Source organism: Primulina eburnea, chromosome 8 (assembly GCF_022965805.1).
Source record: "Primulina eburnea isolate SZY01 chromosome 8, ASM2296580v1, whole genome shotgun sequence".
Classification (NCBI taxonomy): Eukaryota; Viridiplantae; Streptophyta; class Magnoliopsida; order Lamiales; family Gesneriaceae; genus Primulina; species Primulina eburnea.
The window spans coordinates 8,491,623-8,505,429 of record NC_133108.1 but is presented as its reverse complement, the minus strand read 5'-3'; the positions used below and the strand labels follow the sequence as shown (position 1 = coordinate 8,505,429).

General features: G+C 34.8%; 1 protein-coding gene across 1 annotated transcript; it reads left to right on the top strand.

Moving 5' to 3' along the window:
* The first annotated feature begins 473 nt into the window (after window positions 1-473).
* LOC140838826 (lysM domain receptor-like kinase 3) lies at window positions 474-12,656 on the top strand. The gene is made up of 12 exons (XM_073205410.1): window positions 474-1,158; window positions 9,285-9,318; window positions 9,405-9,412; window positions 9,496-9,642; window positions 9,950-10,128; window positions 10,582-10,671; window positions 11,253-11,346; window positions 11,430-11,581; window positions 11,693-11,784; window positions 11,915-12,053; window positions 12,148-12,246; window positions 12,327-12,656. Exons 1-12 carry the CDS (start codon window positions 525-527, stop codon window positions 12,489-12,491), a joined length of 1,833 nt encoding a protein of 610 aa, XP_073061511.1. The 5' UTR covers window positions 474-524; the 3' UTR covers window positions 12,492-12,656.
* The last annotated feature ends 1,151 nt before the right edge of the window (window positions 12,657-13,807 follow it).

Here is a 13,807-nt window from a genome sequence, read left to right as displayed (position 1 = left end):
TAAAAAAATTACATAAATAATCAGAAATATATTCAAGAATTGTTATATGGTTATAGAAATATCTGTTTTTTTTATGACAACACTACGTTTCGGATGTATATTGAGGTATACATGTAGTCTACGTATAGTCTCATCAACCAGAAAAGATTTTTACGGAATTCAAACTTAAAGATCTTAGTGTCGAGTTTCACACACTCAACCAATTCATCTATCATCGAGACTCGGTATGTAGCGATAATTTTTAATACTTGACCAACAACATTAAATTGCTTAATTGATGGATTCAAAATTTTTAAAAAAAAAATATTAAAAAAATTGAAACAACCTACATTTTTTGTTGACCCGACTCGTGCAATTGCTCCTCACAAACAGACAATGCACACAACTCACCTGGAAGGCGGCTTATTTAAAAAGAAGACAATATGGCATTTTGCCTACAACTACTACTCTTATCACATGGAATCTTAATTTACACAATTGATTCACAACGTATTCAATCCTTCATCCTTTCTTCTCCTCTCAAAATGAACATTTCATCACTTAAAACCACAATTTTCCTGCAATCGATCATCTTCTACGGTCTCGTATTCGCATGTCTTAATGGTGAATCCAAGTGCAGGAAGGGCTGCGACCTCGCCGTAGCTTCATACTACGTTTGGGAAGGCTCGAATCTCACTTATATCAGCAACATATTCAGTCGAAATATCCCAGAGATCCTGAGCTACAATCCCCATGTTCCCAGCCCGGATAACATCGTAAGCGGTACCAGAATCAACGTCCCGTTCTCGTGCGATTGCCTCAATGGCGATTTCTTGGGGCACACTTTTGAATACACGACTCAGGTGGGAGACACGTACGTGAAGATCGCCGGCTCGGCATTTTCTAATCTGACGACCGCTTACTGGATTCAGCGGGTCAACGTGTACGACCCGACAAATCTGCCCGATTATTACCCGATCAACGTCACGGTGAACTGCTCGTGTGGCGATCGACGCGTGTCAAGAGATTATGGGCTGTTTGCGACGTATGCTCTTCGTCCGGGTGAGAGCTTGGAGTCTCTCGCAAATGAGTCGGGTCTTCCGGCATACTTGCTGCGAGAGTACAACCCGGGATCCGATTTCGGGGCTGGAGCAGGGATAGTTTTCTTGCCCGCCAAAGGTACGTATTTCTACTGGATTTTGATTTATTTATTTATTTTTTACATAATTTTGTAGATTGATACTTTAGTTTCTGAAATGCATAGAGGGTATATGCATTCATTTAAAATTTATGGTAAATATGATCGGAATGCAATAATTGTCTCTGTTTGTTATAGCAATCGAAACGTGTCATGTGTGTCGCTTAGGGATATAATCGAATCAAACCGAGCCGAACTCTTGGATGTTTGAGCTTGGTTTGTTTATAATCGAGCCGAGCTCGAGCTTTATTTAACGAATATATACATGGCTCACGAGCTTATTCAAGCTTTTATCGAGCCTAAACAAGCTTAATAAATATGAATTATATATTTAAATTTTTATTAAATTAATTAAAAAGTAAATTATATATTTAAAGAAAAATATATTATTCTTATTAAAATTTATAAATTTATTATAATAAATAAATTTAATATATTTTTCTATATATTTCATAAATAATATGCAAAATAAATAAATCAAATATCAAAACTATTATTTTTCATCTAAAAGATTACTCATGAACTTACCAACGAACATGTTCACGAGCTAACGAGCCGAATACTTTAAAGCTTGAGTTTGGGTTGTTTATCTTAACGAGCATTATTAAACGAGCTTTTATCGAATTTAACTTCGAATAGCTCACAAACGGTTTGGTTCGTTTACATCCTTCCGTTGTACGGATTAAAAGATTTGAGTTACATAATTACCACTAGCTAAAGCTTTTGATAAAATAGTAAGCGATTGACCTTACAATTGATATCAGTGTCAAGATTACACATTTGATTTCTATTAATTGCAAGAAGTGCAATTATAGAGAATGAGATTATTGATTGCAATTTTTATGTCAATTATCTCTGCTTGTTAGAGCAATCGAAATGTATTATTGTGATGATATACAATTTAAAATATTTGAGTTGCAACATTATTGATGCGCTCAAAAAATGTGCATCCATAAAAATACCTTGAATCTATGATCACGCACCAATTTCTTCAATAAACCGAATCAAACCGCTCCAAAAATATAATTGGGTATCAAAGAAAATGGGTGAGATGACTCCGCCAGAAGGTGAAGTTACTCCGACGCTCAAGTCAGTATCGTGTTTGAGAGAAAAATATAAGACTAATTTAAATAATTGTACATGAAAGCGTACCCTGATTAGGGTTTAGAAGCCCTTTATTTATAGGTGTAGAGTCTTAGATGATATGAAATTTTGTAATATATGGTAACTAGATTTGTGTATACCCATACAATATTTTGTAATATCTCTAAAATATAATTAATGATATGATAGGATTTTTACCATATCATCAATTACGATCAGCTATAGCTTTTAGTAAAACAACAAACGTTCGATCTTACAAATATGATAAGAAACTTATATTATTTGAAAAAGTATAAAGAAACTGATTTTTTTTGTTATATTGCTCAATAGATCAATCCATATTTTTTAATTTAATTACGACCAACACTATCGATGGTTTGAAATTTATGTAAAAGTAAGTCTTTTGTGAGATGGTCTCATCGACATATATATTCGTGAGACGGGTTGACTCGGTCCATATTTACTGAAAAGTAATACTTTTTGCATAAAAAATATATTTTTCATCGATCGAATGAGGTTGAACATATTTATCATAAAATTGAGTCGTGAAACGGTTTTATATGAGTTTTTATGTTTATTGTTATAACATTAGTACATCATTCAATTGTTTCAATCTAGTTTTTATAATATTCGTCATAGTTGAGTTCAACTTATTTAAAGCAAGATCCGACTGTTATTGTTGTCTAAATTTTTTCATCTATACTATATATAAAACAAGAACATTTTATACTCTTTCATGACACCCAAATTTTTTCCCTAAAATACTCTTTTATCACAATATCATTATTTTTTTTGAATGAAATAATACAATACAATAAAACCTCAATATCAACTCTAAAAATTAACTTAATCACAAAATATTTCACATAAAAATTTATTAATATAAATAAATATTTATATTTAATAGTATGCAAGCAATTAGTGCAAAAGTTTTATGCAAAAACTTGTGTGAGACGGTCTCACGGATCGTATTTGTGAGACGGATCTCTTATTTAGGTCATCCATGAAAAAGTATTATTTTTTTATGCTAAGAGTACTGTTATTTATTGTGAATATGAGTATAGTTGAACCGTCTCACAAATTAGGATTCGTGAGACGGTCTTACATAAGACTCACTCAAAGTTTTATATTATATATAAAGTTATGCGTGATTCAACATGTTTGAGTCGATAATAATAGTAAACGAATTCGCGTAGCATCTCACTCAGTGTTCGTCACTACCGATAACGACTTTGCTAATTCGGAATTACTTGCCCAACGTCACTAGGTTAGTCTCATCCAATGTTTTCAAAACCGGACCGGACCGGCCGGTTGGACCGGTTCAACCGTGAACCGGCCTCCAGACCGGTCCGGACATAAATAAAAACCCGGAAAACAGGTTTAACCGGAAAAAACCGGTTAAAACCCGGTTCAACCGGAAAAACCGGAAACCGGCCGGTCTTCAGGAACCGGCCGGGTCTGTGAAATTATTAAAAAATTGCCCAGAGATCGGCGACGGTTATTTCAAAAACCGTCGCTATATAGCGACGGTTATAGAATAACCGTCGCAATTTAGCGACGGTTTGTTTAAAACCGTCGCTAAATAGCGACGGTTTTTGATGTTTGCTACTTTTTTTTATAATTAATCTTGATGTTTAATTGGGCACTTAAACTTGGTCATCCCTATTTGGTTACATGTTATGTGTAATTTGGATTTTTGAATTTGAAAAATGATTTTTATTTTGATATTTATTGTAATTTTCATCTTAAAAATTAAATAAAAACTATAAAAACATAAATAATCAATATTTTACTATTTTATTTATTATATAAAATAAATAAAATATTAATTTTATTGATCCGGTTCGACCGTCCGGTCGAACCGGTTGAACCGGTTGAACCATTTTTTAAGGCTTGACCGGTTCGATTAACGGTCCGGTTATAAAAACACTGGTCTCATCTTCGTGGAAGTTAATGAGACATGAGGGCATAACTTGTAAGTTGTCATATAATAGCAAGAATATGTACATTGTGAAACGGTTTTATATGTATGTTCGTGAGATATGTCGATCAAATCAATAAATATTTATTTTTTATGAGTTTAGTTGAGTTAGAAATATGTCTTATAAAATTATTCAATAAGATGATTTTACGATCTCACGTAAATTATTATGTAATAAACTTGGAAGTTAACGAAGCATGAGAAACTTAAATTTATTTTCTAATCGTTATCTTCCCCCGTCCTTGAATCGACAAATGTAGGCATAAAACTACGATGCCGTAATAAAATGTTTTCTCTTTGTATAATTTAATTTTTATTTATATTAATGATTATATACAATACGTATATATAAAGGCCGTATAATGTATCTTACAACCATATATCATCTTCACACCGGTCCTTCTTGGCTTGTATCTCTCAAGCAACATCACCCACTAGTTACTCTGCCGCAGCCTCTGACCCTGAATGGCGTGCAGCCATGGAAGCTGAGATTTCTGCTCTTGAAGCTAACCACACTTGGGTAATTGTTCCTCTGCCTCCAGGAAAAAAGACCATAGGTTGCAAATGAGTATACAAAATCAAACACAAGGCCGATGGCAGCATTGACAGATTCAAAGCCCGTCTTGTAGAAAAAGGGTACACCCAACAATATGGCATTGACTATCTTGACATATTCTCACCGATTGCGAAGATAGTTACCGTTCGATGTGTCTTAGCTGTGGCTGCAGCAAGGAATTGGTCCTTACACCAAATGGATGTCACCAGCGCCTTCCTCCAAGGTGATTTACATGAGGAGATCTACATGTCTATTCCTCAAGTGTTCGAAAGACAACAGCCTAATCATGCTTGCAAACTTCTTAAATCCTTATATGGCTTGAAGCAGGCCTCGCGCCAATGGAATTTAAAATTCTGTCACATTATGCAGCATGCTGGTTACTTACAGTCTCTTCATGATCACTCTTTATTTTACAAGAGACAAGGTAGTTCAATCACATTACTTCTTCTTTATGTTGATAACATTGTCATCATGGGTGATGACCCTCTTGCAATCACTGCTCTACAAGAATATTTGCATGCACATCTTGACATTAAGGATCTCGGCCCTTTAAAATACTTCTTGGGGAACGAGGTTGCCAGATCCAAGGCTGGTATTTGTTTGAATCAGCGTAAATATGTGCTGGAATTGCTATCCGATACAGGAATGACTGGCTGCAAGCCACATAATACTCCTATGGAAAAACACTTAAAACTCACTACTCTTCAATATGATCAGATCACCAAGACTGTTGGTTCTGACCCTCTGTTGCCTGATCCTACTTCCTATCAACGTTTAGTCGGACGACTGATTTATCTCACGATTACACGTCCAGACATATGTTTCTCGGTTCAATCTCTTAGTCAATGCATGCAAACTCCAAAGCAATCACATATGAATGCAGCTCTTCGAGTTCTTGGTTATCTCAAGGGTAGTCCAGCTTTGGGCATTTTCTTGTCTGCCTCCAGTGATTTGCAACTTTCTGCTTACTCTGACTCTGATTGGGGTTCTTGTCCAATGAGTCGGAATTCCTTAACTGGATATGTGATCAAGCTTGGCTCTTCCGTGGTCTCTTGGAAAACAAGAAATTAAAACATTGTTTCTCGCTCCTTCGCCTAGGATGAATATCGCTCCATGGCTACCACAACATGCGAATCACTTGGATTCGAAGTCTTAGCAGACATGGGACTGATTTTTAATTCGCCCACTCCTCTCTTTTGTGACAACCAGGTGGCTATTCACATTGTATCAAATCCGCTATATCATGAACGCACGAAGCACATTGAAATAGATTGCCATTTCGTGCGTAAAAAAATTCGTTCTCATATACTTACCACTTCTCATGTCCATACTCGACAGCAGCAGGCCGACATATTCACCAAGGCCCTGTGTTCAGATCAACATCATCATCTCTTATCCAAGCTTGACATGTTGAACATCTTACAAACTTGAGGAGGTGTGTTAAATACATTGGTGGTTGGTTGATAACTGTCACCAGCTGTCAAGTTAGTTAGAGTGTCAAATACATCATGTATAAATATTAGTTGGACTCTCCGTAAAAACATTCGAGATATTTTTTCTTCAATGAATAATTCATTCTGATAACTTCTGGAGGTTGAAGTTCTTCCATGGCTTCCGTGTATACATATTCTAACATGATATCAGAGTCAGGTTCCACCGTTATGTGTTGGTCTGTCTATAATTAGGTCACCCGTTCTGTCCATAATTGGGTCATTTGTAAACTCCACGTTCCAGATGTTTATTCCTGTGCGTGAGAGGGGTGTGTTAAATGTCCCACATCGGTTGGATAATTAACCTGGAAGTTGTATATATGGGCTTAGACAATCCTCCCCCTTTGAGCTACTTTTGGGGTTGAGTTAGGTCCAAGTTCCAATCTTAACATAATGTTAATGAATACCATATGATCAATTTTATTTTAAAAAATAAGTATTTTTCATTATAATATTTTTTAAATATAAGAATTAATTTGTCACGCTGTTTTCAAATATTATATTTTGATTAATTTACAAATTCAATTTTTAAAATAGTAGAAATAATATATGTATGCATATTGTAACATTGTTCGAGTATCTGGAGACTTATTAATTAATATTTTTTTCCCAACAATGTTAGATCAAATAATACAAACCCATGAATCACGATCCATGATAAATAATATAATAAAACAAATAAATATATTCTAATAATGGACTAAGGCTGCATTTGATTGCATAATAAAATAAACTAATGATTAGTATGTAAATGATAAGAAAATGATTGTCATATATGTAATATATGTTAGTATGTTTGGTTAGATTTTTAAGTGTGATAATTTTGAAATTTTTGATAAAAAGATAAAATTGCCCTTCTTCTTTTTTTTCTTCTTTCACTCCGGCGCGGCGGTCCGGCAGCCGACGTGGCGGCGACGGCGTCGGTCCGACGACGACGGTCAGTCGGCGGTCCGGCGGCGGCGGCGGCGATCCGGCGAGGGCGTCAGCGGCGGTCCGACAACCGAGGTGGTTCAATAGCGGTGAAAGAAGAAGGGTAAAATTGGAAAGTGGGTAGGGATAGAGGAGAGATTAATAATCCTACGGAGGAAGGAGGTTTTATTTTATCACACGTAATACCCCACCTAATCACTCATAGGAAGGATTGAGCTGGTTTACTAAGAATCGTACCAAACGCAGGATTAAGTGTGATAAAATAATCTATCACACCTAATCCGCCCAACCAAACGTTGCCTAAAGGTAATACACAACTAAATTACAGTCAGAGTACCTCTCACTCTAAAAATTTGTGTGAGACGATCAGATCGTATTTTATGAGATGGATCTCTTATTTGGATCATCATAAACAAATATTATTTTTGATACTAAAAATATTATTTTTTAAAAATTAGTGAGATCCTGTCTGTTTGTTTGTTTTTTTTTTTTTAATTGTAGACAAATATCTTCGAACTACCTTTCTTCCTGCATTCATCTTTATCTGATGGAAAATAAAGCAATTATAACCCTGTTGATTTTTCCGAAATTTCGTAAAACAAACTTTCTAGAGATTTTCCAACGTCCTATCCTCGCATGAATTGCTTTGGAGAGGGTTTTTTTCCAACAATTTGATCAGGCGAGATTCTAGCTTTTGGATGACGTGAATTTTCATTAAAATGTGAGCGACCATCATGATGAAGTAGTCGGTGGGAGGTGGAGCACAGAAAAATGGAGATGCAAATTCATATCGTCGTTGTTTGCAAACAAATCAGTTTTTCTTGAATTTTGAAGCCGATTAAATGTGCTCTTCACTCGTGGCTGCGTAAATCGTGAATTTATGGGTCGTCAGTTTGTCGTATCAGACTGTCTCTGGTGATTCTTACTCTGGGGTAGCAGAACTTTATTGTTCAACCTTTGAAATGGTTGAAAGGTCTAATATTTATCCACCCGAAAATGTCCTCATTGGTGTGAGGTTGAATATCGCGGTAAATTGTTCGTGAGGAAATAGGTATTTCGAAAGAATATGGTCGATTTATAACGTATCGGTGAGAATTTGTCTGCTTTGTCTAATGAGTTTTGCCTTCCTGAAAGGCTGTTGCAAGATTATGATCCTGGTGTGGATTTCAGAAGTGGGAGTGGTTTGATTTTCGTTCCTGGAAATGGTCATTGAGTTAAATGTCTTATGTAATGTTAAGCATTACTACAGCACATATATGATTTCCTTTTCTTGATTGTTTTTGATGGACGCTATCCATAGAGTTAGCCAATTCAAGCTTCAGAGAACTGGAGAAAGGAGGCCTTGATGTGAGAAAATACAGAGTACTAAGAATGAACTTTGTTATGTATTTTATTTTAACGTGGTTGTAAGAAAATTTCCTACCACATTTATCCGAATATATTTTTGCATTATATATAGATATGGTGATTTTAATCCAAATTATGGTAGCATTCTTGTGGATGTATATTTCTACTAGTGTATAACTTTAACACATTTTTTCAAAGTCTCATTACAATTGATTATTCAAATTGAAGAAGTTTTTATATTATTCTAATATCTATATTCCTATCAGTTTCCACAAAGTATTTACTTCCTAGAAAGAGTTGTGGTTGTTTAAATTTGCGAAATGCAGTTAGTTTGCGGCATGTTTTATGAGATCGGAAGTAGCCAACACTTTTTTTTTTGGAGATTTGGGGGGTGGGGGGTATTGTTGCAAGTGTCTTTAGATGCTTTATTTAGTCATTGCTTTGATGTTCTTGGTGAACTAATAGATGCAGTTGGTTTTTCTTTGTTTATCACTTTATCTTTGAAGCAGAAAGAAGCGTTTGATGTTCTTGGTGTACTAATAGATGTAGTTAGTTTTTCTTTGTGTATCTTTGAAGCAGAAAGAAGCGTCATGATTTTTTAACATTATTGGTAAAAAAAATTTAATTAATTTGCTGGCTAACTTGTCAAACATTTAAGTAGCGTCCTATATAGATGTGCTAACTTCTTGTTCCGTGCAGATCAGAATGGAACTTATCCACCATTCAAGCCAAGGTATCCGATTCAAACTAGCACCACTTTACTTCAGTTTCAAATATCTAGCAATTTTATCTGATGTCAATTGTTTCTTCTTTCTGCAGTTCAAGTGGTTCGACCTTCGCTACCCTTGACGCAACGTTATACGCTTAATAATCTTCATTCTCTCATGGTCTAACTGGAATGCTATTTTAGCAGGAATCTCGGGTGCAGCCATCGCTGGCATATCGGTTGCAGCAGTTGTTGGGGCAACCTTTTTGGCAGTGTGCATCTATGTTTTCTTCTACAGAAGAAAAAAGGTGATGGAAGAATCATTTGTCCGTGACAACCAAAATGGACATGGTAATCATTTATGTTGATTTTAACATTGTTAATTGTTTCCCCATCCAATGAGTACTCAATATACTCAATCTTCCATATTTGGACTTCAAATCCAACTTCTTGGCTAAAGAAGCCATCTTGTTTATGTATTTAAAAATATCGTGAAAAGCTCCTCTTTTCAGAGCATGAAAATGTCACGGGTTCACATTACCTGATGCTGTTACTTTACCAGTAGCTTGTGTGATGTGTAACAGAATCAGTTTCATTATTAGAACAAGCATTTCATTCTTACATATTTTTTTTTGCATGGATTTCGGTCCTTGTGTAGTGGAGAATGCTTCAAAACTTGTCACTAGTGGTTCTCCAAAACAGAAGGGTATCACCGTGGATAAATCAGTGGAGTTCTCTTTTGAAGAACTGGCCATTGCTACCAATTATTTTGACTTGTCTTGCAAAATAGGCCAAGGTGGCTTTGGATCTGTTTATTATGGAGAATTAAGAGGCGAGGTTTGTTCCTATATCATTCGCCTTTTAAATTATCCTTAGCAACACGTGTATTGCATTTACTATTTTATGGTTTTCGTTGGTGGAAATCATTTGATTGATGCAGCATAGAAAAGTCTCAAAAATATTAATGTACTTTGCCCAGGACAAAAAATGGTTTTAAACAATTGCTTCAAAAGAAAGGAAGGTTGTAAACAATTATGTTATCAAAACATTCAGTTTGCTGGACAAGAACAAACAAATTAGGGCCATATATTTGAATTGCTTGTTTATTGTTTTCCTAATATTTGTTATATTTCATCTATTCAATCCTTCACCTACCACTTAATACCTTTTCTGAAAATTATGGAAACAAAATACTCTTCCAAACATTTAATATAACTTAGCTATCAAAGCTTTCTTTCTTTTCCTTAGTAGTCCCTCATATCCTTTGTCTCTTGACTCTTATAAATGTAGAAAGCTGCAATCAAGAAGATGGATATGCAGGCATCCAAGGAGTTCCTGGCTGAGTTGAATGTTTTAACACACGTTCATCATGTGAACTTGGTAAGATTTTCGTAATAACGCTCCTTTCCTGTTTAAGTTTTCATAAGCTATTTAGTTGTGTACATCTTTTGAGAATCATAATAGCCATGTCTGTATGCTGCTTGAGAGTAGCAAGTCTGATTTAACTTTCAAGATGAAGCACCATCCCATGCATATAGGGTCACAAGAACAATTTTTGACATCCCTGACATTGCTTCTTCGTGGCTGATGATGAGATCTTGAAAATGACACCATAAATGTGATTTAGGATTGTTGAACTATTTAGTTTTTATGTCAATAGAGTTTCTTTTTTTTCTTTTTGCTATATTTGTTAGTTTTTGGGGTTTGTTGGGAAAAGGGGTAGAGAAAGGGGAAAGAAGAGCTTTTTCTATAAGTTACATTTGGTGGCTTGTTTCATTTATAAGTTATTGTGAAATGACACGCCTGATAGTTCTAGTGGATCATGCTTTTATACTGCATTTTTTACTTGTAAGTTGTAACAATTCAGCGTTTAATAGTTATTTAATCATTTTTCCTTTCTATAAGTGATATATTCTTGTTCCTTGTCGATTTAAATTATACACGTGTTTGACTAAACGCAGGTGCGTTTGATAGGATATTGTGTTGAAGGTTCCTTGTTTCTAGTTTACGAGTACATTGACAATGGTAACCTTAGTCAACATTTGCGTACAAAAGGTAAAAAAAAGGACATGTTAACTTTATACTAATTCTCTTGGCTGACATTCAATATGTTGATAGCTTCTTTGTTTTTATTTCAGAAATGGAACCATTACCCTGGTCTACCAGGGTGCAAATTGCTCTTGATTCTGCTAGAGGACTTGAATACATCCATGAGCATACGGTTCCCGTCTACATTCATCGTGACATTAAATCTGCAAATATTTTGATTGACAAAAATTTCCGTGCTAAGGTAATTCACTAGACGCATCATGCATTAGCCATATCTTGAACATAAAAAAAAAAAAAAAAAAAAAAAAAACTGCGACTTTATTAATATTTTATATAAAATTATGATCTCTAGGTTGCTGATTTTGGCCTCGCTAAACTTACTGAAGTGGGAAGTGCTTCTTTGCAAACGCGTCTTGTCGGAACTTTTGGATACATGCCTCCCGAGTAAGATTCTTTTGCATTCCGTCTTCATTGTAATCCACTAATTAGTATCCTTTCCATTTTGAACTTACTTTGTATAACCCTTCAACAGAAACAAAATGCTCTCTTTTAACTTGGATTTTTCAATATGAAGGTATGCACAGTATGGTGATGTTTCTCCAAAGATAGATGTGTATGCTTTTGGTGTCGTTCTTCTCGAGCTAATATCCGCAAAAGAAGCAATAGTGAAGACAAATGAAATCATCTCAGAGTCAAAAGGCCTTGTTTCTCTGGTATTGCTTTCTCATTATTTACTTTATCAATTACAACCTACTCAAACACCTTCATAAAACAGTCCTAAGAACATGTTAAATTACTGGTTTACAGTTTGAGGCTGCCTTAAACCAGTCGAATCAAACAGATTCTCTACGAGAACTCGTTGATCCGATGCTTGGTGGTGACTATCCCATTGAATCTGTCTCAAAGGTACATTTAATTGTTGCACAACAAAAAAACCAACGGTGATATGAGTTTTCGTAGTTTGTAAAAAGAGCAAACTTTTACAGGTAGCCCATCTTGCCAAAGCTTGCACACACGAAAATCCTCAACTAAGACCGACAATGAGGTCGATTGTTGTTGCGCTGATGACGCTATCATCTTCAACCGAGGAATGGGACATTGGATCCTTCTATGAAAACCAAGGTTTAGATCATCTAATTTCAGGTAGATAGAAATTTTTATTTTTCTTTTTCCTTTGTATAATTTGTATCCTCCCATCTTCATTTCGTTGTTGTATGTACTTTTGAACTTGTAATGGCCTGATGTGATTATTTTTCAGTTTCCACTATCTTCTGTACAGTTCCATAACAATCCATAAAAAAAAAGACGTTTAATCAGATCCTCCTTATTCTCTTTCTGTCAATCAATAAAATTAGTGAAAAAACCCATTCGAGTCATCCAAAAATCGAATATGAGAATACAGCACCACCCCGAATACACATCCAGAAAGAACAGATTCCCTAATTTTTAGCTTCATAATGTTTCTTGTTTGTTTCCAGTCTCAAATAAACTAAATATGTCTATTCTTATTATCATATTCTTTTTGAGTTTTTGTGAGCATGTATTCGTTTTGTTTTATTAATCATGTCAAAAATTGCTATGTCTCTTTTTTTATTTTTAGTTTCACTTAACAATAAGACGTAGCAATTTTTGACATGATTAACAAAACTAAAACAAAAACGAAAACTGAAACGATGTTTGTGGGCGTGTTTCTTACATGATTTGAAATCGATTGGACAAAAAGCTATCAATATTTTTAAGGATCCACACGTCTCAAATTAGGATCGTTAGTAATTTTTTGCGACTGAATATTCAAGAAAATAACAAGCACGAGTCTTTTATTTTTGACAAACGAGAATAACGTATTCTTGTATAATCAATCAATGAAAACTGGGAAAAGGTTCCCTCAAGAAATAATGAAAAAAGGAGGGATATGACTATTCATTTGTCTCGTATTCATCCGTAGCATTTAAAGGGTAGGGGCCAATTGGCTTTTCAAACAGTTTTATCAATGCTTTCACTGTCAAAAAGGTGGCAAATTTTTGTGACAGGTCAACGACCATACATGTCGATGCCATTATATTATATTTATTTATTGCGGGAAATTCAGCAAAAGTTTAATTAACATTTAAAATATGAAAGCGATGGTGAAATTCAACTCATATCATTTTGGTTTATTCGACGATTCTTTGTTCCGTACTGCCGACTTAGTGACCTTTCAGGTAGATTAATTTTTCCTATTTCTATTTTGAGATAACAAACAAGGAAAAGGAAAAGTAACTTTTTCGATACATTATTTTTTTCTATTTTGAGTTTTGGTTATTACTTTTTCAAAGTTTAGTTATTGCACAGTAGTTTCAATTTTTTTGGCTTTCAGTCATATTTTGTTCATATATTACTATGAAAAATGTTGACATGACATTAAAAATTACCGATTTGTTCGATGTTACATCAGCATTTGCAACAAAATTGATGGAAACAAAAATAT

Bases quoted from the DNA above. Each gene is read 5' to 3' on its own strand.
- LOC140838826 (XM_073205410.1), top strand. From the start codon at position 525: ATGAACATTTCATCACTTAAAACCACAATTTTCCTGCAATCGATCATC. The intron at 9,643-9,949 runs GTAATCATTTAT...GTCCTTGTGTAG, and splicing joins TGACAACCAAAATGGACATG to TGGAGAATGCTTCAAAACTT. The intron at 12,247-12,326 runs GTACATTTAATT...AAACTTTTACAG, and splicing joins CCATTGAATCTGTCTCAAAG to GTAGCCCATCTTGCCAAAGC.